A 26,239-nucleotide genomic window follows, 5' to 3' on the forward strand; every position below is an offset into this window, starting at 1 on the left:
TACGATGTATAGTCGCGTGGGTCTCTCAGACGTCCTGAGATGTTGTCTGGATATCCTTTGTTAAGCGATAAGTGTCCAAATAATTGTAGACTCGAAGGGGGAGAGACAAAGAGGACTACTCATGGCGCCATCTTGGACCCCCTCCCTCCAAAAATATTCTGTTTTTAAGCCACACACTTTCTGATTTGACATTAAGGAGTGGAGATTGCACAACGTTTTCCTCATGAGTGAGTGAAAGAGATGCTTCTTGGGTAAGAGCAAAATGAGGAACTTACTGGCTGAAATGTCCAATCTCTCATTAAGACCTGGTGCTTTCCTGTGCCCACTGGTCTCTGAGGACCACTACTGTGGGGCTACTTAAACTGTTTATACAAACCAACCAAAGAAAACTTTATTTCTAATCACCTCTATGTCATAACTTATGCTGACATTTACTATCTGAGGTCTGTCTAAATTAAATACATTAAATAAAATCTCATTAATATGAGGGTAAATTAATCAAATGAGACCAAAGTATTTATTATCATTAGTCTCCTTAATATGATATTTTATTTAATTTAGCAATATTAATATAGTACTGCTTTAGATTTACCTACATGTTTACTAATATCTTTGCTCATCATTCCTCTAGCATCTTAGTACTACTATTTGAGATCATTTTCCTTCCATTTAAAATACAGCCTTAATACCTTTTCTTTAGTGAAGGTCAGTTAGTGACGATTTTACCAGTCTGTGTTGGAATGCAAATGTCTTTACCCTGTAAACATCTCAGAGAAGAGAGGAATAGTGCTACTCTCAGAAAAAGATGAAGATTGATCAATTTTACTTGACAGGAGATCCTTCTCCTTATCTCTACAAAGAGCTCTTGTCCAAGACCAGGAGGGATCTGGAAATCCTCTTGAGTCACCACTTTTATATACAACCATCAATAACGTTGGCCAAAGCTTTTCAAACATATCTTTCTTTTTAGCTGTCATGGTCAGATTTGCATTCAAAATGTGACAGAAAATGACCAGTCACAAGTGATCACTCAACCTTACATTGCAGAATTGCAATTGCCAAGAACTTTTGTGACTATGCACTTAAACTGTCTCTCATTTTAGAGGAGAAAATGCCCGTGTGCTTTATAAACTCAGCCCTGGTCAAAAACCTTTTAAAAGACTGATTCATTTAATCATTTATGGATGGTATCTAATGTGTACCTATTTGAATAAATATCTCAAAGGCAACGTTAAAAAAAAAAAAAGAAACGATGAAAAATTCAATTTACATATCTCCCTAAGAGCTGATTTCAGTTTTTTCTTCTCTTGCTTTAATGGATGGAGTACATCATGCCCAGTGGGCACAGAATTCTTCTGTTTGCTGCTTGTTCAGCAGTCAGCATCTTCTCAGAGTTCAGCCTAAAGTGCCTCAGCCAGGAAAACATGGGCCTGTGTAAGAATAGCAGATACTGCAGACAATTTAAATTCATAGTGACATACGTTTTTCTTTTGTTTTAGGAATGCCGCTGCTAAGAAATTACTAAAAAGTTAGGAGTGAGGACAGGGGTGGGAGCAAGGATCTCCCATCACAAAATCTAAATAGATCCACTGAATCGTGGAGCAAGAATGCATTGTGTATCTTTAGCATCTAACTTAGCACATACAGCCATAAACATTGTTGAATACAAGAATAAATTAATAATAATTACGAATAAGAATTTTCTTCCAGATAGTCTGCTAAACATGAGAAGTGCAAAGAGAATGAGGTAGACCTGTAAAATATCTAATTTTGAAACTCTGTTTCCATTTGAATTTGAATATATGCAAACTGATAAAGATACTATCTTTCATTCAGAGAATATTAAGTTTTCCCAGTGCACCAACAAGCTATTTTTTACATATTATCACTAATTATCACACTAGCTTATCAAGGTAGGCCTTCCTGTCCTATATAATAAAGAAGAAAATCAAAGCTCAAACTTGCATTTCCAAGACTCCTATATTCATTGCTGCTTCTGACTGAGTTCAGCAGTGGGAAGCAGTGACTAGAAAAGGAGAAGAGACGGAGTTCTTCCCTCTCCCTCTCTACCTTGCTCAGTATTTCCAGCATTGGTCGCACCTCCTCCATGGCTCTAGCTTCCTGGGACAAACTGGGACCGGTCCTACAGAATCTTCCCTTTTTCTCTCCAGCCTAGAGATGAATAGTGGCTTCCTGCTGTTGTTAATCTCTAGGTTACCTCACCATCTATCCTTAATTTTTAAGTTCTCCCACTAATTATGTAAAAATTTCCTGCCTTAAATTTCCTCTGTTTAAATACAGAGTGATTTCTGTCATTCTGCATGTATCCTCATGATTGATATACCTATGATCTTCATGTTACGTCATACTAGTTCAAATATAACATTGCAAAATTGTCCATATCATTTTCTAATTGTTAGTTTGAAGGTCTATTTTCTCTTTGACAGTGAACATTTGAGATTAGATATAACATCACTTTATTTTGAATCTCCAACACCCAGCACACAGCCAAACACATTATAGATGTTCAGTAAACTCAGTAAACACTTGTTGAATAGACGAAGTAACGAATGAGTGAGTGAATGTAATGCTACAATAAGATATGCATAGGCATTTGTGAAAAGGGCAATTCAGATCCAGAAAACCTTTCTAAAACTAAGATGTGTGGACTGAGCTTTCAAAGATGAGTAAGCACTTTCTGGTGAACAGGAACAAGATCTCATAGTAAAGATTTTCAAGGAAAGGGAACAAGATTTACAAAACCAAAAAGCCATTGATTGATTGTAACTGATTCAGAAAGTTTTCGTTTAGCTGAAACCTAAAGTGCATAAGAAGACTAGATGAGGCTGGAGAAATAGGCATAGACCTTATATCTGCCTTGTTAAGAAGTTTATAATTCATCTACTAGGTTTAAGCAAGGGACCGAATATTCGATTTGCCTTTTAGAAAGATAGTTTTGCTGACTAAATAGATTATGGATTGGAATGGGTTAGTACAGGTGGCCAAAAACGAAGTGTGAGGTTATTACCTTAACCTTATTGAAATGTTACTATGAGCAGAACTCAGAATCAGTTTAGATGGGCAGAAGTCAGTGTATTCTGGAGCTAGCTAAGAGTGAATAATTTAAACTTGGTGAGTGTTTTGGATAACGCAAGAGAAAAGGAATATTCTAGCATGGTTTCAGGAGCCTGGTTGAATCACAGTATGGATCATGACAACATTAAGAAAAATAGATGGAAGGAATAGTAGATTAGAGTATAATATGATGATTTCAGATTTGGACATGAGTTTGAAATGCCTGTGGGGCATCCCTGTGAAGTGTGTAGGAGATAGTCAGACATACACCTGGATCTCAGGAGAGGAGGAAAAGTAGAGATAGGAGTCATGGTCAAGTAGGTAGTAGCTAAAGTGGATAGGATGGCTCAAAGACAGTAAAGTAAGGAGAGCAAGGGAGAAGTTGGAAGCCCAGGGAAGAACGAGAGCTTGGGAGTTGCTGTGGTGAAAAGAGGGAAAGAGTTAGAGAAGCGATTTGCAGGTGACCATAGGGCTCAAGACAATTCAGGAGACAGGATAGTATAATAGAGGGAAAGATTGGCAGCTAAAATTAGACAGATAAGCATCCACTGTGACTAAAAAAATAAAGCTACTGTGTGTGAGCTTTTCTTTCCTCCAAGAAACTGGGCTGTGAAAGAAATGAGAGAGGGGACATTTCATGGAGGGTAAAAGTCTTCTTATATTGAAGGCATGACTCAATATTAGGTCCCACATTTAGCTCAGGCATTTATAAAATGAATGAGAACAAATAAACATGAAAGAATGTCCAAGACACTTGGTGTTTTGAAGGGTTTCTACTTCTTTTCCTCTTGAACCAATATCAGAATTCACATTATAGACTAGGGAAAAGGCTAAAGAAAAAGGCTGAGGATTGTTTGGGCCAGTATACCTTGGGCAGTGACATATCATTCAAAATCAATGTTAATGAGCCCTGAAAGGCTACAGCTTTTTTCAATTCATTGTGTGTGTTTTCGCAAGACATTTAGCCGAGTGTCATTCTCTCCAGGGCAGCAGAAGGAGGGACTAATGTAAGTCAGTGGAGAAACAAGACATAGCAGTAGTTCTTCTCCAGTTAGTGTACATAGTACCTATCCAAAGTAAATGTGATTTTTCGTTGTTAAGATGAACTCAGTGCTGTTCTCCTCAACTACAAATGGAGAAAATCTAAGTGCATTTTGTGTCCTTAATTTACGTTTTAAAAAAGAAACCCTAATGAAAATTAATTTTTAGACAATAATTCTTCCACGACACACTTACTTACAGACCCGTTGCCTTAACGTGCAAACACACAAAGCTAATCACTCATTAAAAAGAACATCTTTTTCTTGAATATAAATAACAGTCATTTTTGAAAACTAGTTCTGTTTCACAGGTTCTTCCTCATACTCTTTCTTTAGTGTGTCATACATAGGTTCTTGTGTAAGTGGATATAAGTGGTTGCACTTCTCAGACTGAAAGATGATTTATTTCTACGTTTTTCATGATAATCTGTAGATGGGATATTGGCCTTGGGGGTATGGTTAGTTGCCAATGCACAACTGCTGTCTAGGGTCCTAATACAGACAAAATGGCAGTCCAGGAGCACCCTGATTCAGAATGCCAGTTCCTGATTAATAATACTGAGCTAAAGTTTGACTTACAGAGCTGGATTGGACCACATGTGCAACACCTATCTAGCTGAAAAAGCTCCCAGGGAACCTATCACTAATCAGTTTCCTCAGGTACTAGTATACGTTGAACAGATTACACAAGTGTCTTTAACTGTGGGTACAAAGGCACAACATTATATATATATATATAATTGTGGATGACCTTGTAAAGGGACATCTTGACCCATCTCCTAAATAAACTGGAACCTCTGAGTACAAGGCTTGTGTATGCTATAGCTATGCCTTGTGGATCCTGCTGTGATTCAGTTAATGATAGTTAATAAACATCTTGGTTTGAAATGTTGGTGCAGGCAAGTGTTCCTTAGCCTAAACGTGAGGCTGACTGCAATTTATTTAGAATCTGATGAAGAAGCAAGAGCAAGGGTAAGGGCCTTCACTTTTACTCTCCACTCAGGTGTTAGGGAAACAGGATGCTGTGGGTGAATAGAAGAAAAGGGAGATGAAGAGGATTTGTACAGTCACAACAATAAAAACTCCAAAAGGCTACAGCATCTGATATTGGTGTCAGAATTGTAAAGCAGAATGAAACACTAAGATAAATGCATTCAAGCACTCAGAAACCTAATTTCTCTTAAATATAGGCTAGTTACTAAAATTTTGCATGGTGTTTTTTCATGTTTTTCTTGAAAGTAATTGACATCAGATTGCATTCTCTTCAGAGGTCTTCTTGTTTAAAAATTGTCAATCTAATTATTGTCCAAGGTAATCAATTTTCCACTATTGCAATCACCCGTTAGAGTCTTTGGCTCTTTCTAATTACAAGCATTCTAAAAGAATCAAGTGATAATAACAAAATTTTTTTCCTCCTCTTTTATGGAACAACTCATACAAAGTATCAAAGGCAGAAACACCCCTGACATATTTTAGAACTAGTAAGAAGGCCAATATACTTGACGGAATGAGCAGTTGTGGGGTAGGGAGAAGTAGCTGGAGGTGAGGTCAAACAACAAGGGGCCAGATTTATAGGGTTTCATACATCATTGGGGGACTTTAGACTTTATTTTGAGTATAAGGGTAAACCTACAGCATAGGTTTTGAGCAAAACTGTGATATGACCTGATATGGTCTGATACAAATTTTTAAAATGTCAGCCAGTGACTTTTTGAGAACAGAACATGGTATGCCAATGTAGAAATAAAGGAGACCAGTTATGTGCCTGTTGCAGTCATTCAGGTGCAAGATAACTGCTAGATAGCAGCAATTGAGCTGGTGCAAAGTGATAGAATGTTTGGATATATTTAAAAGGTATAGCTAATAATATATCCTAATGGAGTCAACATGGGGAATTATAAATAAAGTCAGAGATCTCTCCAATATTTTTGGTGTGGGAAACTAAAACACTAGTTACCAACTGAGAAGGAAAAGCTATAGGTATAGTTGTTCTGAGGAGTGCAGAAGATCTTGGGCATTTGAGTTTGAGATATCTATTAAAATTCAAGTGGAGATGTTGAGAATGCAGTTGAATGAACATATGTGAAGTTAGAGAGTAGTCTGGATTGGAAAAAAATTGGGAGTCATTGGCACACAGGTGATATTAAAAGCCATGAGACTAAATGAGATCACCTAGAGTGTAAATTAAGTAGAGAAGAAGACCAAGGACTGAGATTATTTAAGGAGAAATAGAGGAATAGTAAAGGAGATGGAAAAGGAGCAGCCAGTGAGCTAAGAAGGTTACCAACAGAGTGTGGTAGTGTCCTGAAGGGCAAGTGAAGAATGTGTAATAAGGAGGAGGAAGTGATCAGCTATGTCAGAAATTACAGATAGAGGGGGCTGGCCCCATGGCTGAGGGGTTAAGTTCATGTGCTCCACTTTGGCAGCCCAGGGTTTTGCCAGTTTGGATCCTAGCTCTGCTCATCAAGCCATGCTGAGGTGGCATCCCACATAACACAACTAAAGGACCTACAACTGGAATATACAACTATGTACTCGGGGGCTTTGGGAAGAAGTAGAAGAAGAAAAGATTGGCAACAGGTATTAGCTCAGGGCCAATCTTTCAAAAAAATAAAATAAATTACTGATAGAGAAATAAGAAGAAATTTTTTTAATTGACCAGTGGTTATCCCATTACAGAGGTTACTGGTGACCTTGATGAGAGCAGTTTCAGTGGAGTGGTGGAAGTGAAAGCATGCTCGTGGTATGTTTAATAGAGAATGAGAGTAGGACAAATGGAGACGAAGAGAAGAGAAGCAAATAAATAGTACAGTAGATGGCAGGGGAATTCGAGTCAAGAAAAAATATACATATTTTTAAGATGGAAGATATAATATGATTGTATGTTTATGAAAATGATCCAGTAAAAGTGAGAAATGGATAATCTAGGAGAGAGAGGACAGCTGGAGCAATGTGTTGGATTAGCACAAAACAGATGAGATCTAGTATTGACTTCAAATAAGACTATGGACAGGTCATTCACAGTAACAGGTCAGAAGGTAGAATGCGTAAATGCAGATGACAAAAAGTAGTATGTCTAACGATGGGAGTGCACATTTTTTTCTGATTGCTTCAGCTTTCTCAGAGATTTAGGAAGTAAAATAATTAAGTGAGAGTGAGATGGGTAAGAAAGTTTGAGAAGAGATAAGATGTGAAATAGACTTCAAGGACAGTAAGTTAACTAGGAATGTATAATATGATTGACTGATAACATTAAGAATGAAACTGAAGTTTATGGTCATGAATTGAAAGTGAAACCAGTTAGCATGATTATTTGCTTTCCTCCAGCCAGGTTCAGTTGCACAGGTAGAGGAACAGATTAGGAGGAAAGTTGGATTTAATTCGAATTGTGGCTATACCAGTTGAGTATGAGAGAGCAAGGGAATGGCTAGGAAGTTGAGGTACCATGCAGTAGAGTGATTAAATGATAGGCCATGAAATTGAATAAGAAGGAGGAAGAGGAGGAAGGTGAACACATCAAAGGTGTCTAAATCTGTGGAAAGTTGGGAGTTTAAATGGACATAATATTCTGGTGGATTGCTGGGATGGAAGTACTAGAGATAAGAGGTACTAGAGGTAGTAAGCTAGAAAAATAAGTGGTAGTGGTCAAAGAGAGGGCTTCACAAAATCGAGATAATAGAGGGCTTACAATGATTACCGATGGCAAAGTTCTCTAGACCTCAGAGAATGGCAGTTGGTGAGTAGCTGAGATTAGGCAAAGAAAGTGAGAGCCCAAGTATTACGAACATTATCTAAAAGTGTATTGAATTTGCTAAGAATTAAGACAGAAGTATGTGGAGAGTCAGAGCTACAATCATTGAGAAAGAAGAGGGAATGACCTCAGTGTCAGTAGATGATAATAACAATGTAGAGCAGTGGATAAAATAATCTAATGGCATGAGCTATAAAGCTGAACATTTTTAGGGAACGATGGAGAATAGTTTGCAAGCAGCAATAAGGTGGAGGGAGGAACTTTAAGTCTAGTGGTAGGAGAATCATTGGGGGAAAACAGTTTTCATTTGAGAGGTCTGCAGGGGAATCAGGGAGGGTCAGGTGTTCCTTACCAAGAAGCTGATGGGATCTTTGAGAGTTTAGGTAGAGTATGCAGAGATTTCTGCAGATAGTAGACTGTGAGATATGGAGGGCACAGTGGAAATGAGTTGACTGAGAAAATAAGAGCCTTTGTGATGATTACAGTTGTGTGGTGATGGGCATAAATGAAAAACAGAACATAATAATGTAGACATCAGGATAAGTACTGGTGGATTCAAGACAGACAGAAAGAGGTGAGGGGTAGAGAGTAGTGGATTTCTGGCACTTTCACTTAATTCTTAATTAGTGGTAAGAAAGGCAGAGGGAGGAGCAAAAACATTTCTATTTTACCTGGACTTAAGAGTAGTGAGGATTTAATTCTGAAGTCAATAGGATCATTGGGGCAAGGCCTAAAATGAAGTTACTAGAGCCAATAAATCCTCACTTTTGTTTAAGGCATTTGAAGGTATTATGGTAAATAGCAAATGAAAAATACCTAAAAAGTACAACCTGGAAAACTTTTTAATGAACTTGATTATTTCATACCTAAAGATTAAAAAAAACAAAAAGTGATATGATTCAAAGTAAAATTCATTTTATTCTGACCATGTTCCCGCTAAGTGATGGATATACTTATAATTGATCCGTGGCAACGTTCCTCCAGGGAACTCCAGCTACAGGTCCAATTGTGCCTTCTCTAAAGACAATAACATATTTTTATCTGTACTCTAAGTACATTAGTTTAAATTTATTTGCTAATAAGTTGCATCCACACACAATGATGGGAACCCCTTAAGGGTAAGAACCATTTGCATATCCTCAGACTCCAGCACGTTGACTGGTCTATATTGGATTTTCAACAAATATTTATACCCTAGGTAAATAAAAGAATAAACAAGGCAACCACATTTATGAAGACTGATTCTGTGAAGAAGAACATTAAACTAGCACAAATATGCAACTCTGAAGATAGCAGGTCTCTGAAACAATAAACGCAAAAAAGTAAGCTACCTTAAGTGATAACTGACCCATGAAATAGTCTTTGAGCATGCTTTCAAATAAAATAAATATTTTCATTTAATATCTTTCTTCTATGTACCACCCGTTTTTGGAAGACATGATCCTACCTTTCCCACACCTGATTTAGTTCTTTTAAAATTAAGACAGAGTTTTCATCAACTACAAAGGTGACATAAGGATATTGGAGTGAATAATTCTTTGTCATCATACAAAACAGTTGACATAGAGGATAATTTCCAAAGTTGACTCAATCAAACTATTTTTTCTTACCGAGTCTAGATTAATCTATTGCATGAACATGACAAATATGTAATAGTCATTTTATACCATTTTCCTGCCCTTTGGCTGTTGACCTCACTAAAACATCACAGTCTCCAGAACCAATTCATCAGGTTTCAAATTGGTTTTAATATGTTTATATAAATCAATTTACCCCCACAAAGCCTTCTCTCAGATGCTATGTTTTTGATGCCAACCCTGATGTCATTTCCCCTACATTAAGCCCAGCATCTATGGGGTTAAAACCAAAGCACTCTTCCCCTGTTTACTTCCTTGTTTCCTGGCTCCAGAATCCACTATCCACCATGGAGACAAACAGCCAAGTTCACCCACCTGGATTCCTTATCATCTCCTCCTCCTCCCAGCAAACCTCATCCCAAGGCTGAAGGCAGGCTGGAGGAAAGCTCTGACCTTGAGCAAGGCCACTGACTCCCCCTACCTCTCTACAAGCAGCCACATTCGCCTCAAACCTTTACAACCCCTCGCCTCCCATCTTTTGGGGAGATGAGATGAAAGAAGACAAATTAGAGGGCTTACTCTCATCTCTTGGCCGATATCATCTGAAATAAAAACCCTTTCCTTGCCATAAGCCTGGTGTTCCAGGTTTTATTTGGCCCCTCTTGTGTGGCGGGTAAAGGAACTATGTTTACAGGCGGTAACATTTTGTCTTTTATTTGCTAGATCATCCTTCCATCCATATTTCATTTGTAGTTCCTTGTCTATTCAGTCAATCGTGATTGTATTAATGGCAACTAGTCTGCTTTATATTACTATATTAGACCTCCACAGAGGTACTTTTAAACAAATTATAATTTAATTCTCACAGTATTTAAAGCTGAAAATTTATTTGATGTTTAAATATATCACTTCAATTATAGCTTCATACCTAATCTTAGTTCAAATATATTTTCCTCCCTATATACAATAAGTGCAGGGGAAAATATTCCATCCTATCCTTGTATTTCTCAAACAAAATGGGCCTTAACATATCAAAAAAGGAAATTGAAGTTTCTGTTCTGTGCCTCATTTGTTATCATATTAGTAGGGACTAGTTGTCCAAAGCCAACAATAAAATCATTTGCTCAATTGAAAAGCACGCAAACAAGTAATACAATTTAAAATGTTGAGTTTTAATGGCTATTATAGCATAAAATATGATCCTAAACATCCATAGCAATTTGCATGTATGATACAAGTATATACAAGTAACTTCTTTTTAAAGAATTAGGAAACCCTTCGGACACAATTTTCTAGTTGTGACTTTATTTAGATTGGAATAGAGTTGAATAACAAGCTATCCTGAGTAAGTAGTAAGTAAACAACCTTTCTGTGACCTCATAAAGAGAATTAGATGACCCTTTAATATTCTACATTAGTAAAACTTATACTGAAAAGCTTTGGGCATTTCTTGTTTAGATTAGTATTGGTCCTTTGCAGATACATAGTACCTTGGTTGCATGCAATAAAATGAAACAAAACTCAAAAAAGTTGCACCACTTCAACTCACTGAACTAACTGCTAATTGCCTCTTCAAAAGAATTATTATATATTCCATGGTTATCTGAATAGCAAAAAAATATTTTAATTTAGTGCATTGGAAATATTTACATTTGCTTTGGGAGATATTTCTCACAGAAACTATTACATGTCCAAAATAAAAAATGACACATGAAAATAGAAAAAGCTATTGAAGATAGAGGGAAATACACATTGTGAACTAAATAAACTTTGGGAGAAAACTCAATCAAATAGAAAAACTTTAGATTTCAGCAAGGATAGTTTAGCCCAGAAACAAACAAAAATAGTCTTTGACAATAAGAAAGGATCTCTGTACTAGATTGTGTTTTAAGAAGGTGCACTATTTCTTCCTTTCATGGTGATTATTTCTATTTGAGCAAGGAAGATAATGATATATAAACAATTTAAAAATCCAATCCATGTTTTCATATGTGTGCCTCAAGATCTTTTTTTTTTTTTCCTGATTTTGGGGGCTGTGAAATCTAATGCAATGTAAAACTAGAAATATAGTAATTCCAGTTTAGCAGATATTGCTGACTGCAATTCAATAACAATTGTCTCAACTCCAGGCTCCTAAAAGAGATGAACTGTTAATACCAGAAAAGTCGCACTGTCCTGGCTGGTTAACTCACCCAGATCTTCCTAACACAGAGTGGCTAAGTGAAAGAGACCTTTAGTTTCATCCCTAGAGGTTCCCCACCTCCTCACCTGGCCATTCAAAAGAAGCACGCCATCATGCTGATGTGGATTTACCCAGTGTTAAAATGAGAAGAATGGGTGAGGTATGTGCATAAAGAATTTGGTACAATCATTAATATTTTTCTCTCTAACATTTGACTCCTCTCAGCACCCAGAATTCTTCATCTTGCTCTTCTCGTACTTAGACATCCAGGATTTTAATTTTAGAGCCAATTGCAATGGGTATTGAGTGATACTCTACTGTATATACACTCCATCTCTCTCTCTCCACTCTTATCTCTCTTTCTCCCTTTCCCTGCCTTCGCCCTCCTTCTTTTCTCTTTTGCTGCCCTCCAATCCTCTCCCCTTCCCTCCCTCTTTCTTTATATACACAAAAACCATCTGAGGTCAGCCAGTGGCCAGGTGGTTAAAGTTCCGATTGCTCCTGCTTCTGGTCAGGGTTTCGCAGGTTCACCCCACGTGCAGACCTATACCACTCATCAGCCATGCTGTGGAGGCCTCCTACATACAAAGTAGAAGAAGATTGGCACAGACGTTAGCTCAGTGACAATCTCAAGCAAAAAAAAAAAAAAAGAGGAAGATGGGCAATGTATGTTAGCTCGGGAAGAGTCTTCCTAACAAAAAACAGAACAAAACAGAACTATTTGATATGCTGCTTTCACTGTGAGCTTTTATTAAGATCTGGTCCAGTGCCTAGATAACACCTATTTCCTCTCTAGAAGCATGTGGTAAAAATGGCTTTCTTAATTGACATCTCACACATAAGAATTTATTTGGAGATGTAAAAAGTGGCAAAGCAATCACTTGATGGGATTTGTAATCCAAAGGAAAATTAAGTAAAGGATCCTTCAAAATAAAAGTAAGCAGCAACAAAATAAAATATTTGGGGTATATTTGTTTGGTTGTAGACTATGGGTAGTCTTAGGAAAGCAAAATAAAACAAAACAGTAGGAAATTTACCATCAGAGGGAGAATAAGATAACAAAGCAATTTAACATGATTTTGCATTCTCAAAATATTAAATAGCACAATAAAAGTTGTATACATGATGACAAACCACATAGTAAAAATAAATGAAGAAATAGGGTTGGTTGACCACAGATGAGAAATAATAGCAAAGGTTTTAAAATTTAGATAGTTTTTAAAAACTCTCAAATTTAAGCCTAAATTTGAAGGAAGGAAAATATTAAGTAAAGACTGCAAAAATATAAGACATGGAGCAGGTATTGGGGGTAGCAGTAGAGGAAGAGGGAAGGAATGGGGAAGAAAGGGGGAAAAAATAAGGGAGGGTGGGAGGAAGGGAAAGAGTACCTTTCTCCAATAAATTACATTTATCCAGGTTTTTTCTCAGGCAGCAGCCAGCTTTTTCTGGCTCCCCTGGAACCATCCTCTACGGACATTCAGTCTGGACGTCTGGGAAGTCTGCTACATCACAGCCTGACCTTTCTCTTGTAATTCCCAGGTATACTGAATCTTTGTACTTAATTTATACAATTTTATATTTGGAAGGAGGCTTAGAGATATTGTTCAAACACATCATTTTACTGGTTTGCAAAGCCATTGAGCTAGTTAATGACCAGCTCTCTCTGCCCTTTAGAAGCCTCCCATAAGGTTTATCAAACATAGTACAACCACAACATCTATCTGGAAAGGAATCAACTGTCTGATTGCTCAATTAAAGCATGTATAGCTTCAACTTCTAGTTGCCACGAAATATCTATGATTTCCTTCTTCCAAGTCTGATTTTATTGAAGCAATATTTGTACACATGGAAAACTATATCTCCTGGCCTTTCATGCAAATAAGGGTGGCTGTGTGTTAAAATTCTGGCCAATGGCATGAAGACAGAAATTTGGGAGTTCGGCTTCTGTAAAGTTCCTTAAGAAGGAGGTTGACTTGCTTGGTAGAGATAGTTTATTCTTCTTCCTTCCTCCTGGAACATGGATGCGATATTTGGAGCTGCAGTGATCAAAATCTAGCCTACCTTGAGGATGGAAGGCAGTGACAAAGATGCCAAAACAGAAATACAGGAGTCTGAAACACAGATTACATCATGAAATCACCTTACTTGCCATGGAATATCTATTTTTATATGAGAGAAAAATAAACTTCTGGCTTTTTTTTTTACCAATCTTTTTAAGAGCTCTGTTATTCCCAAACAAAGACAATTTCTAACTGATGCAATGTGAGTGAACAAGGCAATGCTAAGGTGTAAGATAATATGTAAAAAAAACCATAGGAGTCAGGAGCTATGACAGTCAATTACAGTGGATACTAGTCAGACACTTAAGCTGTATCATGGTTAGTTGAGAGGGATGGTTTATAACTTTAGAGATCAAAATTTAAAGCTATCTGGAGAAGCGCCAAAAAAAAACATGATTAAGCTACAAGAATATAGAATCTTTTGGAGGGAAAAGGCTAAAAATGAGAGGGCATGGAGAATTTTATAACATAGTATGCAAGCATTTGCTCAGAGTGCAAATTGCTAAGCATTGACTGCATTGCTAAAAATGGTTGTCAGAATTTCTCTCCCTGGAGGCCTTCCAAATTTGGTAGATAGCAATCTGTCTAGGCAAGTTTGGGTTCAGTCCAGCCTAAAGGCAGATGGATGGACTGGATGACCTCTGAAAGTCCCTTTTGGCCCTATTATCCTACAATTCTGTTTCACTCTGAGAGAAAGTTATTGCTGCTTCTCTACTTGTAGTTATAGTCATTGAGGAGAACTTTGCTTCCCTTCTGCATACTGCAGACATTTCTGGTAAATAAGAAGACACAAAACTGAGAAGAGGAAATCACTCTAGGCAAAATGCAGGAGTGAATCTTCCTGACAAAGAGCAAATTATTTGTTTGAGGCCAATAAATCTAGCATACAGTGTGGTACATTTTACTCTGTGAGTTACTCTGCAAAAGAGTGCATGCACTTCTGCACTTTTTCACTCTATTTCCTGTGTGTTTGCCTTCTCTTCCCAGTCGACTCAGTCCTTGTAGAGAAGTGACTGAGGTAGAGGTTAAATGTAAGTTTCTTCAGGCATTTCCAATCTATTAGGTGTATAAGATAGGGCGAAAAAGGATGAATAAAATCAAGGCACGTTTGCATTGAAAAGTTCACTTCAGAAGGTAAGTTATACTGTGTCAGAAGAGATTACTAGGCTTTCAGTCCAAACATATTTCTCTCGGTTCTGTCCATTTTGTTTTGCGTAATTAGTTTGGATGGGCAGGATACAAAGCTGACTCACTGAAAAGGAACTAGAAATCATTTGTCTTGGAGTTGAAATAACACTTAAAGTAAGAACATGACTAGTAGAAACATCACCTTACCCTGGTTTTGAAAAACTGAAGAAATGAACCAAAACACAGGTGAAAGACATAAAAATATAAGTATTTTTTAATTGCCTAAAATAATCACTTCAACTGGATATCCAATAGTCATAGGCTAAGAAAATCTAATAGAGTATGTACTCACAGATACATGTTACTACATGTATTTATATACAATAAATTGTACATGTAATTTATATGTAATATTTAGATGTTATATATAAACTATTTAGACTGAAGAGCATTTTATACCTATTAATCCTTTTCTCCAAACTTCTTTGAAACCTCTTAATATTTGCTTGACCTAACTAAAACTTAGACACTCAGGTTCTTAGTGCTTCTGTTTGAGAATATTGGGTAGTTCTCTGAGCCATTTATCTGTATAGACTTTTTTCTTGGTACTCTTGGTTTTGGATCTGTAGTCTGAATGAGAACATATCACATGTATCAGCTAATGGAACTGAAAAGTGCTCTTTGGGGCTTTCCTTCCCATTCTCCTTGCATCTGACACTCAAGCCTTGGCTCAAGGTCACACTGACCTAATTCGGAAGTTCTGCGAGCAGAGTGATCTCACGTTGGTTGGCATCTTATGGTTTCCACAACCACAGTGGGTTGTCTGGACTGGTTCTACAATGTCTTGTGGCATAGAGAAGTCAATCATTTGATTTCATGTTTTCTCTTAATCACAAATCTAATGGGAAGCTAAAATGTAAATACTGAGCTAATGTAAGTAAATCCAGATGGTGTATTTTCCCTCAAAAGAATCATCTTTAATGAGTTTCTTACGCCTAAACTCAAATATGCAAATATACGTAGAAAGGTTTGGAGAAACTTATGAAGAGACAAATTATGGGGAGCTCAGAAGTCCCCAGTCTCACAGCTATTCTATTTTTCTGAATATTATTTAATATATTGAGATATTCAGTTATGATGGCATTAATACACATGTGATTCAGTGGAATAGGGTTTACTGTAAAAGTGATAACAACGGATGAGAGAAAAAGCAGCAGAAATATTTCTTTCTGCAATTTTGAACAGATTAGAAATTCAGAATAAAAACCATTGGCTGAAAGATGTGAAAATTTCTTGAAATTTCCTGCAAAATTCTATAAGACTTACCAGAATTCCAGATTGGGCTTAACAAATCTCAAATATTCTATTTATTGATTACTTCCAATTGGAATGGCATTTTGTTGGTTCTTTCCTTCAAAATTTAAACTTTTTCCGTTGAATGACTTTGCAAAGTTTCTCATTATTCCTTCCAGATCCCATTATGAAAGCTGAATTCCCAAAGAGTTATTTTTTGTGTTTTTTAATTTCCTGTTGTTAACTAATGCAAATCTACTTCAAAGAGTTAAAATGGACTTCTCCATTTCCTTTCCATATCCCTCATTAAATGAAAGCACTAATTTTTCTCAAGGGGATAGAGCTAATAGTCAGATTGAGACATTCAATTCTGCAAGCTTGTTATATAGCTTTCCAGCTTGTTGTTTGCTCAGCACATTTTTTTTTTCCTGCTCAATCAATTAATAAAACCGACAGGGAACATATACATAGTTCAAAAATCTTTTTCAGTTGATTTTCAACAAGCCATCTTTCTGCTTTATGAACAGGTCAGAAAGGATGCTGAAGCATAACAATTTTACGCACTTTTGTGAGTTGCTATGTTAAGGCCCAGTCGTCAAAATTGAAGAATGAGAACTCAAGTCACAATATTTAACCCTTGCTCTCAAACAGCTTCCTGTGTGACTCCTGGGGATGCCATTCAACCTCAGGTACCTGCTTTAATTTCTTACTTTTTAAAATATCAAGCTGCTTGTGTCAAAAACCAAATAATGAATCATAGGGGATTTGGCCTCACATTTCAGGTTGAGTAGAGAGCTGAGTGGCAATTTATTATAATTCATACTTTTGAATAATATTGAAATAGTTATATATTTCCCAAAGTTAAGGTACAAGAGGGCAAAACTTCGGCATCAACTAAGGTGGCATTTCAGTAGCTTGCTAAAGATGGGATTCTGGTTGCTTAAAATAGTAAATACACCTTCCAAATTCCTAACTTTCATCTGCAAAGGAATTCACTTAATATGGCTCCCCACGTCATCTATTTTGACTTTCACTCCATGAACTACGTCCAAATGACACATTAAAGACTTACACCTAACATGCCTTGTATTCAGGGAGCTGATCAACGTGAAGGGAGAGAGTACTGTTTAGCTCACTGTTATGATTATAATAATGCACATTTTTACATTCTAAGAATCAATCACATAATCTGCTACATATATGCAACAGTTCTAGTCTTCATATGCTTAATAGTAAAAAAATATCATATTAACACCTTTATAATACTATTGAAAATATATCCTAGTATCATCTTTCATTCCCTCTTTACAGTGTTATGTAGTGCATTTTAAGCAGATCATACTACATCCTTATTCTAATGTAATCACTCTGGGTCTAACACTAAGTATTTTTTCAGCTTCAAACATGTTTCTCTCCACTTCAAGATCCTATGCTTCAACCTTACCAAAGAACTTAAGAGTTCTCTTGAGCACACAATGCTTTCCTATGCACTTGTGCCTCTATACATATAGTTCCCTATTTTTGAAATTCTCTTCTTACCCTCATTTGCCCATCCAACGTTTAGAGTGAGACCAATATCAACTATCAGCTCTTTCGGGAAATTTTCCTGAATCCCCTCAAGGAAAATTAGATGCTCCTCATTTTATTCTCCCTTAGCAATTTTTATCTACCTCCATTTTGACATACGAATTCCATGAAAGCAGAAAGTAGGATTTTCTACATACCCAGTGCTTAGGAAAGTGTCTGGAATACTGTCAGTGCTCAATAAAATTTTGCTGAGGTTGATGGAAGAATTGAATATATAGGGAAAACTTTACTGAGTTTCTATTGGTACATTTAAAAAACTTCATTTTGACCTCATACCCATTATTATTTCTTATAAACTATTCTTTGTTTTTCATCATATCAAGAAGAATAAGGTGAGGGAAAGATCCAGATAAATGATGAGTCCCAGCGTCCATGAATATTCATATAAATTAATAATTCCAAAAGTGATAGAACTATTAACAAGTCTCCTCTGTTGGGGAGAGATTACTGGGGGTGGGGAATCTGAGTTCTCTAACTTTTTGAGGTTTCACACAGACTTTCTAAGAGGTTGGTGTGTTTGAGGAACAGGCACCATAGGAGTTGTTTGAACCAAGGAGTAAAGCTCTATATCAAAGCAATTGCTATTTCTTCTCCTACAGATGTTAGGCAAATAAACAGAATAAATATTCTACTGGGATGTGAGTTGTGGATCCATGTTTTGATTTGCATTTATTTAAAATCAACTGAAAATAGAGTACAATTCAGCAACAATTAAAGGTCCATAATGCACCAGGATTTTCACCACAGAAAAGATCAGATCAAAAAATATGGAAGTACTATAATTTAATTTGAAACCACTATTTACCAAGAAGAGAGAGATATACAGAATTTGATATGAAGTTTTAAGAAAGAATCTTTTTTTAAGTTAACTCCTTCAATGTTTGATCATTTTTAAGCTATTAGTATGTCTATACACCATTTTTTATATTTACAAAATTTTCTTGTTTCCATAGTTATTCTTAAAAATAGTAGTATTTGGGGCCAGAGGATACTAATTAGTATAATTTTAACATGAATCAAAGCTGTATATCCACTACAAAAATATTCACTTCCAATAAGCAATAAACTGTTTTAGATTATCCTTTCAAATGCTGAGCTATGATATAGAGCCAAATTACTCAGTCGCCCTTTCCCTACTGGTATTCTGTTAGCTAGTCAGCTGTCTCTAGAAGTCAACATATTCAAAGAAACAGTTGAAACTTAAACTCCAAGTCTCTTTAGCAGGAATTGTTTACCAATTCTATCTGAAAAATCAGTGATAAGAAGTCAGATATCTGTGCAATAGTATATTTCTAATTAAAAAGAATTTATAAAACTAAGATTCTAAAAATGAATATATATCCTTATGTATGTATATATATATATATGTCTGTGTACATATACATGTATATGTACACAGACATATATATATATTTAGAATAGTCTTCAAGAAGTACACTATCCTAACTTTATACAAGTGTCATTTGTCAATATAAACAATATCTGCTATAGCCTTGCAAAGTCGATATAGCCAGATAGACTTGTACACTTGTAGAAGACTTATTCTTTCTAGGAATTGTCACTTTGCTTCTAAGAAGTATTAATTTGGTCCTGAAATCAACCAGTGTTAAGGGTCATAGTCTTTCACTAAACTAACTCAATTACTTAAACTAATCTCTTTGAGAGAAAATGCTGACACTTGAGATGGATTTGAGATTATCTGATCACCTTAGCACAACTCAACACAAAGAAAAGAACATAGCAGGATCAGCTGTTAAGTTGCCTTAGCCTCAGTAATCAAAAGTGGTCTGGGCACACAAACCCAGATCTTCCTGGCTAATTCCAGGTGTTTGTTTTTTAGCTCTAGGCTTATCGACATTTCAAGTGACTTGAGTACACACTGGTGAAGTTTCCCTCCATGTGCTGTAAGCTTTATGTTGCCGACAGATACACTTTCTATAACATTGCTTGTAATCGTACATCTTCTCCATATCTTTGTTTTTGGATTCTGCACTCTAAAATACCCTTTTCTAGCATCATAAACTCATTTTAATTTAGAAAGAGATTGTCAATATTTTTCCACGGGAACTTTTAAACTGGACAAGATCCGATGATACAATAAAGTGAAAGTAAAAACAACAACAAAGTGCTCCAAATTCACTAGTCTTTTTCATCAGCTTCATCAACTTCCTTCTTTCCTTCCTTCTTAGTAGCTACAAGCTAATCTTATGCCACTCTGAAATCAGTGTTGAAATGACTAATCGAACACCACCACAAGATACAATACTTCCTTTAGGGAAGAATAAAAAAATACAGACTTAAATATTTGAGCTAAGAATTAATTAATTCCTAATTCTTTTATTAAACTTAATTTTGTCAAATCAATGAAATCTAATTCAGCTACATTAATTTCGTTTTGGAATATTTGAAATTCATATGAGATTTAAGCAAGAAGTTTTAAGGATTACTAATTTTCCTATGGTGAGTCACTACAGATGATAAAAGTAGCCTTTACCTTGGTCCATTTTGAGAAAGCCTCCAATTTGTAAATTATTTCCAGGATGTTTTAGCACTTTCTCATAAGACTTTAGTTTTATGAATAGTAATATAAAAGAAAAAAACAACTATATAAAATTTCAAATAACACAAATTGGTGTCTAAGATAAATACGTTAGAATTTCTAGAATCTAAAATAAATACATTATTATAGATTGTGGGTGGATGGAGCAAAATGTAATTGCACATATTAGGAAAATTATACTCCAACTGGAAAGTAAAGCAAAATAATCAAACAGAATTTAAAAAATTCTTAATATGCATTATTTCAAGGAGTTAAACGATATATAGAGAATTTTATTCTTTTCTAGATTCCTGATCAAATACACCAATTAAATATAAGATACACTCAGAATTACATAGGAACATGTTCAGAACAGAAAAAAGAAAAATCAGAAAAGAATGATATGTGTGCTTGTGTGTGCACATTTGTATGTTTGGGTGGTGAACTTTTCAGATGTCAGAGTTTCATTCCCTAATCAGTTTTAGCAAATTCAGTGCACATTTTATCCTCTTAAATTTAAAAGGACATTGAGATGTTTGCTGGAAAACAATCACATAGATTACATAATCCCTTTTTCTAGAGACCCAGAAGATAAAAATCCCTTTTTGCAGTGACAAGTGTTCCCATAATCTTTTAACAGAGTAAGAGCAGTTTGTGTCTCAGAAAGTTTCACTCCCTTGTACATTTACATGTATGAACATTTTGCACTGCAAATGTAAGCTAACTAGGGCTGTGAATAAAAAGAAGGCTTTTCTTGTCCATAGCCACTTTAAATGTTAACATAGTGAATTATCTTAAGAATGTCAAATTGTAAAAGTGTTTTGATACATCTCAGTCAATTTGGTCTCTACTAGCCAAATTTGTTTACGTCTTCCAGCATTCTTTGTATGGTTATGAGGAATTCTGTGGAAATATCCTGCATTGAGAAGCCTTGTACTATACAGAATGTGTTTTCATTGCTCATTGTTCATGCAATTTACATATAGTGATATTACAACCAATATGAAACACTATGTAGGAAGAGATGATATTTTCCATTTTGAACGATTTTGAATGTTCTTATCGTAAAATTTTTACAAGCGCATTCCTATATATAAGTACACTCATATACAAAACTCCACTTTTCTTTCTTCAAACGAAGCTAAATTATGGAGATTAAAATATCAGTGTTACAGAAAATCATTAATAATAGATATTTTTTCATTACCCTTACCAGGAAGAAATTGATTTTTCTAGGAGACATTCAGAAAACAATTCAGTTGCTACAAAAGCATTCCCAAGACCAGCATTTCACCTCCAAAATGTTAAACTTTTCTCCTTATTAATTTTCATAAAGGACGTAAATATACCACCAAATGTACCTTTGGTCCTTTCTTAAAAAAAGAAAACACATCCATCTTTGAATTATGTCTTAGGCCTCATGTATAATTACTTAGAGTATGTGCTTAGATCGCAACAAAAAGGCAGTAATGAAAAGCAAAGTGATTTAGACAGAACTGTTCTGCAAAGGAAATGAATTTCTAAAAATCAGTGCAATGTTGAATTAATTTGGTTCCTTTTTTTATTATATGTCTATAGTAGATGAGAAAGTCCTTAGAGACATGACAAGGTTGCTGCCTAACTAACTCTTCAGAAAACATTTTTTCATTGAATGTGACCCAAAATTAGGAGGAAGGTTGAGGATGGGAAAGTGGACTTAGTTCCAATGATGTACTTTTGCCTACAATCAGTCATCTTCTCTCATTTAAACACAAACTATATACATGCGATAAATCTAGGGCTGCCAAAAAGATTTGTTTTTTGTCTATGTGCAGGGGTACTCCTCCAGGCCAAGCAGGCAAACACATTTCTAATTTTCTTTTCTCAATGCAGGAATATTTTATTAAACCACTGTCTCGGGAATGACTATATCTTTTCAGTCACCTAATCCTACTGTCCTATGTAGTTGTGCAAGGCCACAGAATTAGGTAAAAGACCATCTACAGAGGTAAATAAAAAGTAGAAATCCAAATATACTTCTTGTTATTTCTAAGTCCACTACAGGTCATAATAAATTACTTAGGTCTTCTAAAACACTTTATGTGGTTAAATCTAGAAATATTTAAAAGGCCGAAGTGGTACAATCAGCCTCCTATTGGCAAATTCAAAAAGAAAAAATGTTGTCACTTGTGATAAAGATATGAAATTTGGAACAGTTATAAAACTGAATTGGAACAGGAAAGAGTTAGAAGCATAACCAACTATACTCTAAATCTACCTCAGTCTGAAGTATATGCTGATCTTTTCAAAGATCAACATAAATTTAATGCCATTTTATTTTTGTTCAAATACTTTGTTTTTATTTGTATCCCTGTTTTACTATTAAGGCATCCCTTCATCTATTAGATCACAACTCTAAACTTTATTAAAGAACTCAGATATATTTTCGTATGATCCACAGTACTGAAATATGTTTAAGATATTCAAATTTGTGTAATCACCTCTAAGGAAGTATTTGGCAATGTGATGATTTCACTCTTTTAGAAGCTTAGTCACACATGTCTAGCTGAAAATTTTTTTTAATGTAGTAATAAGCTTGAATTATAACTGAAGTGGAGAGAATTAGGCTCTAGAAAATATAATTAATTTCTGAAAAGAAAATTAAATTCTTTAACTCCTATCACTTTATAATTCCTTCCTTTACTTTATGTTAATATTATTCTTTTTAATATACAATTATAACAAAGAATATGTCACAAAGCTTTTAAATAAAAATAAAATCCCTTATTAATTATTATTACACATGTTCATAACTGAAACTAATACTCTGCAGGCTCCTTATGTGACCCTGTCAGAGATCAAGGCTAGGAAAGGAAACTCAGCCAAGGAAGGAAGACCTTTAACTTCTCAGTCTGAATCTGTCCACAGAACAAGAATAACTGGATGTCCATTTAAAAACAAGGAAAAGACCCAGTGACCCAGTTGATCTACGGTTTCTCAACATCCTCACCACTTTGGATTCTTTTTCTGAGATTGACACTTTTTCTGATCTATCTCTTCACCTCTGGTCTTGAATCCAGTTTACTTCGGCCTTTAGGTGGGGAAGTAGCAGCCAATAAGCCCTATCAGGCCTCCAGACAGGTTTTGTTTGACCTATGCATCGTTGACCACACAATGTTTTAAAAAGCAGTAGCTGACTTTGGACACCTTAAACCTATACAGATAAGGAGCTCCTCCTGAAAAACTTTTGGTGACCTAAGACCTTTTCCTACACGGCAACAATTAGTTTGTGTGAATCTGTACAGAGACCAGACATGTATCTCCAGTTTTCTACAGTTCCTTCTATTCCTTATTATCTTACTGACGCCAACATGAAGGACTGATGACTCTCTGAGGTCTTAGCTTCAATAAATATCCTTTGTGTTACATTTAGCCTGTAAGAATCTGAGTTGGAGACTTCTGGTTCAGTGGTTTCTTTCTCGGCTCCATCTTGCAGCCTAATTCACTTGATTGATACCTTGATTCTGTTTCCAGATTTCCTTACCTTAATCGTTGACTTTTTCCTATTTCTTTGTCTGACATTTCCTTCCCCCTCCCCAGCCAGTTCCATTAGAATGTGTCAGTTCTATGAACTTTTTATTAATTTTGGGATCTTAATTATTTTTTCCTCCTATCATTAATATATCATCATGTGCCACAAAATGATGTTTTGGTCAATGATTGACCACATATATGATAGTGATCCTATAGGATTAGTACCATATAACTTAGTTGTGTAGTAAGCTATACCATCTAGTTTTGTGTAAGTGCACTCTATGTTGTTCGCCCAATGACAAAATCACATAAAGAGACATTTCTCAGAACCTATCCATGTCATTAAGTGGCACATGACTGTGTCGGTAAACCATTGACCACCTTAGGATTTAGATGTTAATTTTTAAAAAGAAAGACACTTAATAGTATAACCTCATGGAAATAGTTTTAAGGAAAATTTTCGCATGAATACATCCAAATAGAATATTTGGCTCTGGAGGTTTTACTTCAAATATTGTTCGTTTAAGCAAAGCTTCAGAAAAACAAGCTTATAACCCTGTATGGTATCGATTTACTGTGACAAAGACTTCTCATTTGTCCTTTGCGCAAAAGTAGTCTTTTCTATGAAATATATAATTATTTAAGAGCCCAACTTCAAAATCTAAATGTATTTTTTTTCTAATAGCATTTTTTAATAAAGCACAATAGTTGCAGCTTTGAAATGCATATTGAGTGTCTCTGGCAATAAAATTCACGCTTTCTCAATAACTGATAAGATTATGGTTGAAATAAAAGACAGGTTATAGGTTCTCTTTGAACTTTCCTTAAAATTATAAAAACTTTAATATTTCAGTTCATTGCTCCGCAAATGGACTCACCCCGGCAGTGTATTCCTTCGTCATACCCATCTGAGCAGTCCAGGACGCCATTGCACAGCTGGGATAAATGAACACATTTGTTGGCACCAAGGCAAGCAATGTGATTCAAGGGGCACTTGATCTCTACCTCCTCAGGGCCTGAAGAAAAGATAAAGAAGTATAGAGAGATGTGGGTTAGCTTCACTTTTTTAATACTAAAACTCTTATGCATGAGAAACTACTAGCATTAATTTACAAAACAAAACTATGGAAAATACTACCAGAGGGCAGCTCTGATTCTCAGAGACATCGAAATTAGCCTATGTGATTAAAAAACCTAATTTTTAAAAGCTGCATATGAAATAAAATATTGTGTATTTTTTCATATAATGCATTAAAAACGCAAGAATTCTTTTCAACCTTCAAAGTAGCATGGATTTAAAATCTGAGGGTTGGTTTGAGTCACTTTTCTATCTCTTATCCTCAGATAAGTGGGCAAGGTACTTAAACTCTGTAAGTCTCAATTTCCTCAACTGTGAAATATGGATAATGGCAACTTCTTGGCAAGTCTCTTGTTAGGCTATCAGGTAACACAAACAAAAAGGTGTTAGTAGAATTTAAATAAAGTTGTGTCAACCTAGAAGTTATCTTGTTTTTAATTTGTTCTTTAGAAATATAAAGACCAGCTAGTTATATACTTATTTATATATGGATTATTTTGTTTAAAAAAAACTTTACTGAATAACTTTCATGCAATAGAATTTGCTAAAGTATGAGGAGGCGATGATAAACAGGGCATACTCACTGAGTTTACCTGCTAGTGGTAATGAAACTTTATATAATCACCCTTTGTCTTTTTAAAGATATTCTTAAGTCAGAATACTAAGTTTTTCTCAAAGTTCATCAATTTCAATTCTTTATCAAACATCCAAATTGGATGTTATTGTCTAAACTTCAGGTTGCTAATTCCCAAATCCTATCTACACTTCTATAAGCACTCTCCAAATTCCCCAAATGACTAGTAAGCTTCCCCAGCTCTCCCCAATCCAAAGTGCAGTCATACCATATGACCGCAATCGTGTATTAATCTGACACTGATTATTGCAGCAGTCCAGATTCTACAGTCAGACACACTTAGCATTTAATCGTAGTTCTGTCAATACCCATGAGACATTAATTTATTTAAGCAACTAAGCAATAGTTTTCTCATTTGTAAATGGAACGATCAGCTGAGTCTACCTTGTAGAGTTGTTGTGAATGTCAAAAGTTATTGATGGTGGAGCTGGCCCACGGCGTAGTAGTTAAGTCCAGCATACTCTGCTTTGGCGGCCCAGGTTTGCAGGTTCAGATCTCAGGCATGGACATAAACCACTTGTCAAGCCATGCTGTGGCAGCAACCCACACAGAAAATAGAGGAGGACTGGCACAGATGTGAGCTTAAGGCTAATATTTCTCAAGCAAAAAAAGAGAAAGATCAGCAACAGATGTTAGCTCAGAGTGAATCTTCTTCAGCAAAAACAAAAAAAAAAGGTATTGATAGCAAAGCACTGAGCACTGTGAGATGCAGGCTCAGAGTAAGAATTCAACATGTGTTAATCATGTAAATTAATGCAGCACAGGGGAGTTTTTAATAGACT

At 35.6% G+C, this 26,239-nt stretch overlaps 1 protein-coding gene across 3 annotated transcripts in view; it reads right to left on the bottom strand.

The window, feature by feature from the left end:
• LRP1B (LDL receptor related protein 1B) overlaps nucleotides 1-26,239 on the bottom strand; it is a 1,824,802-nt gene that overhangs the window by 1,184,334 nt on the left and 614,229 nt on the right. For all 3 annotated transcript variants that reach the window (XM_070581263.1, XM_070581262.1, XM_070581261.1), the window contains one exon: nucleotides 24,624-24,761. In XM_070581263.1, the coding sequence (XP_070437364.1) occupies nucleotides 24,624-24,761 (138 nt within the window). The remainder of the gene's footprint in view (nucleotides 1-24,623; nucleotides 24,762-26,239) is intronic.

The sequence above is a fragment of the Equus przewalskii genome, chromosome 17, assembly GCF_037783145.1.
Source record: "Equus przewalskii isolate Varuska chromosome 17, EquPr2, whole genome shotgun sequence".
Classification (NCBI taxonomy): Eukaryota; Metazoa; Chordata; class Mammalia; order Perissodactyla; family Equidae; genus Equus; species Equus przewalskii.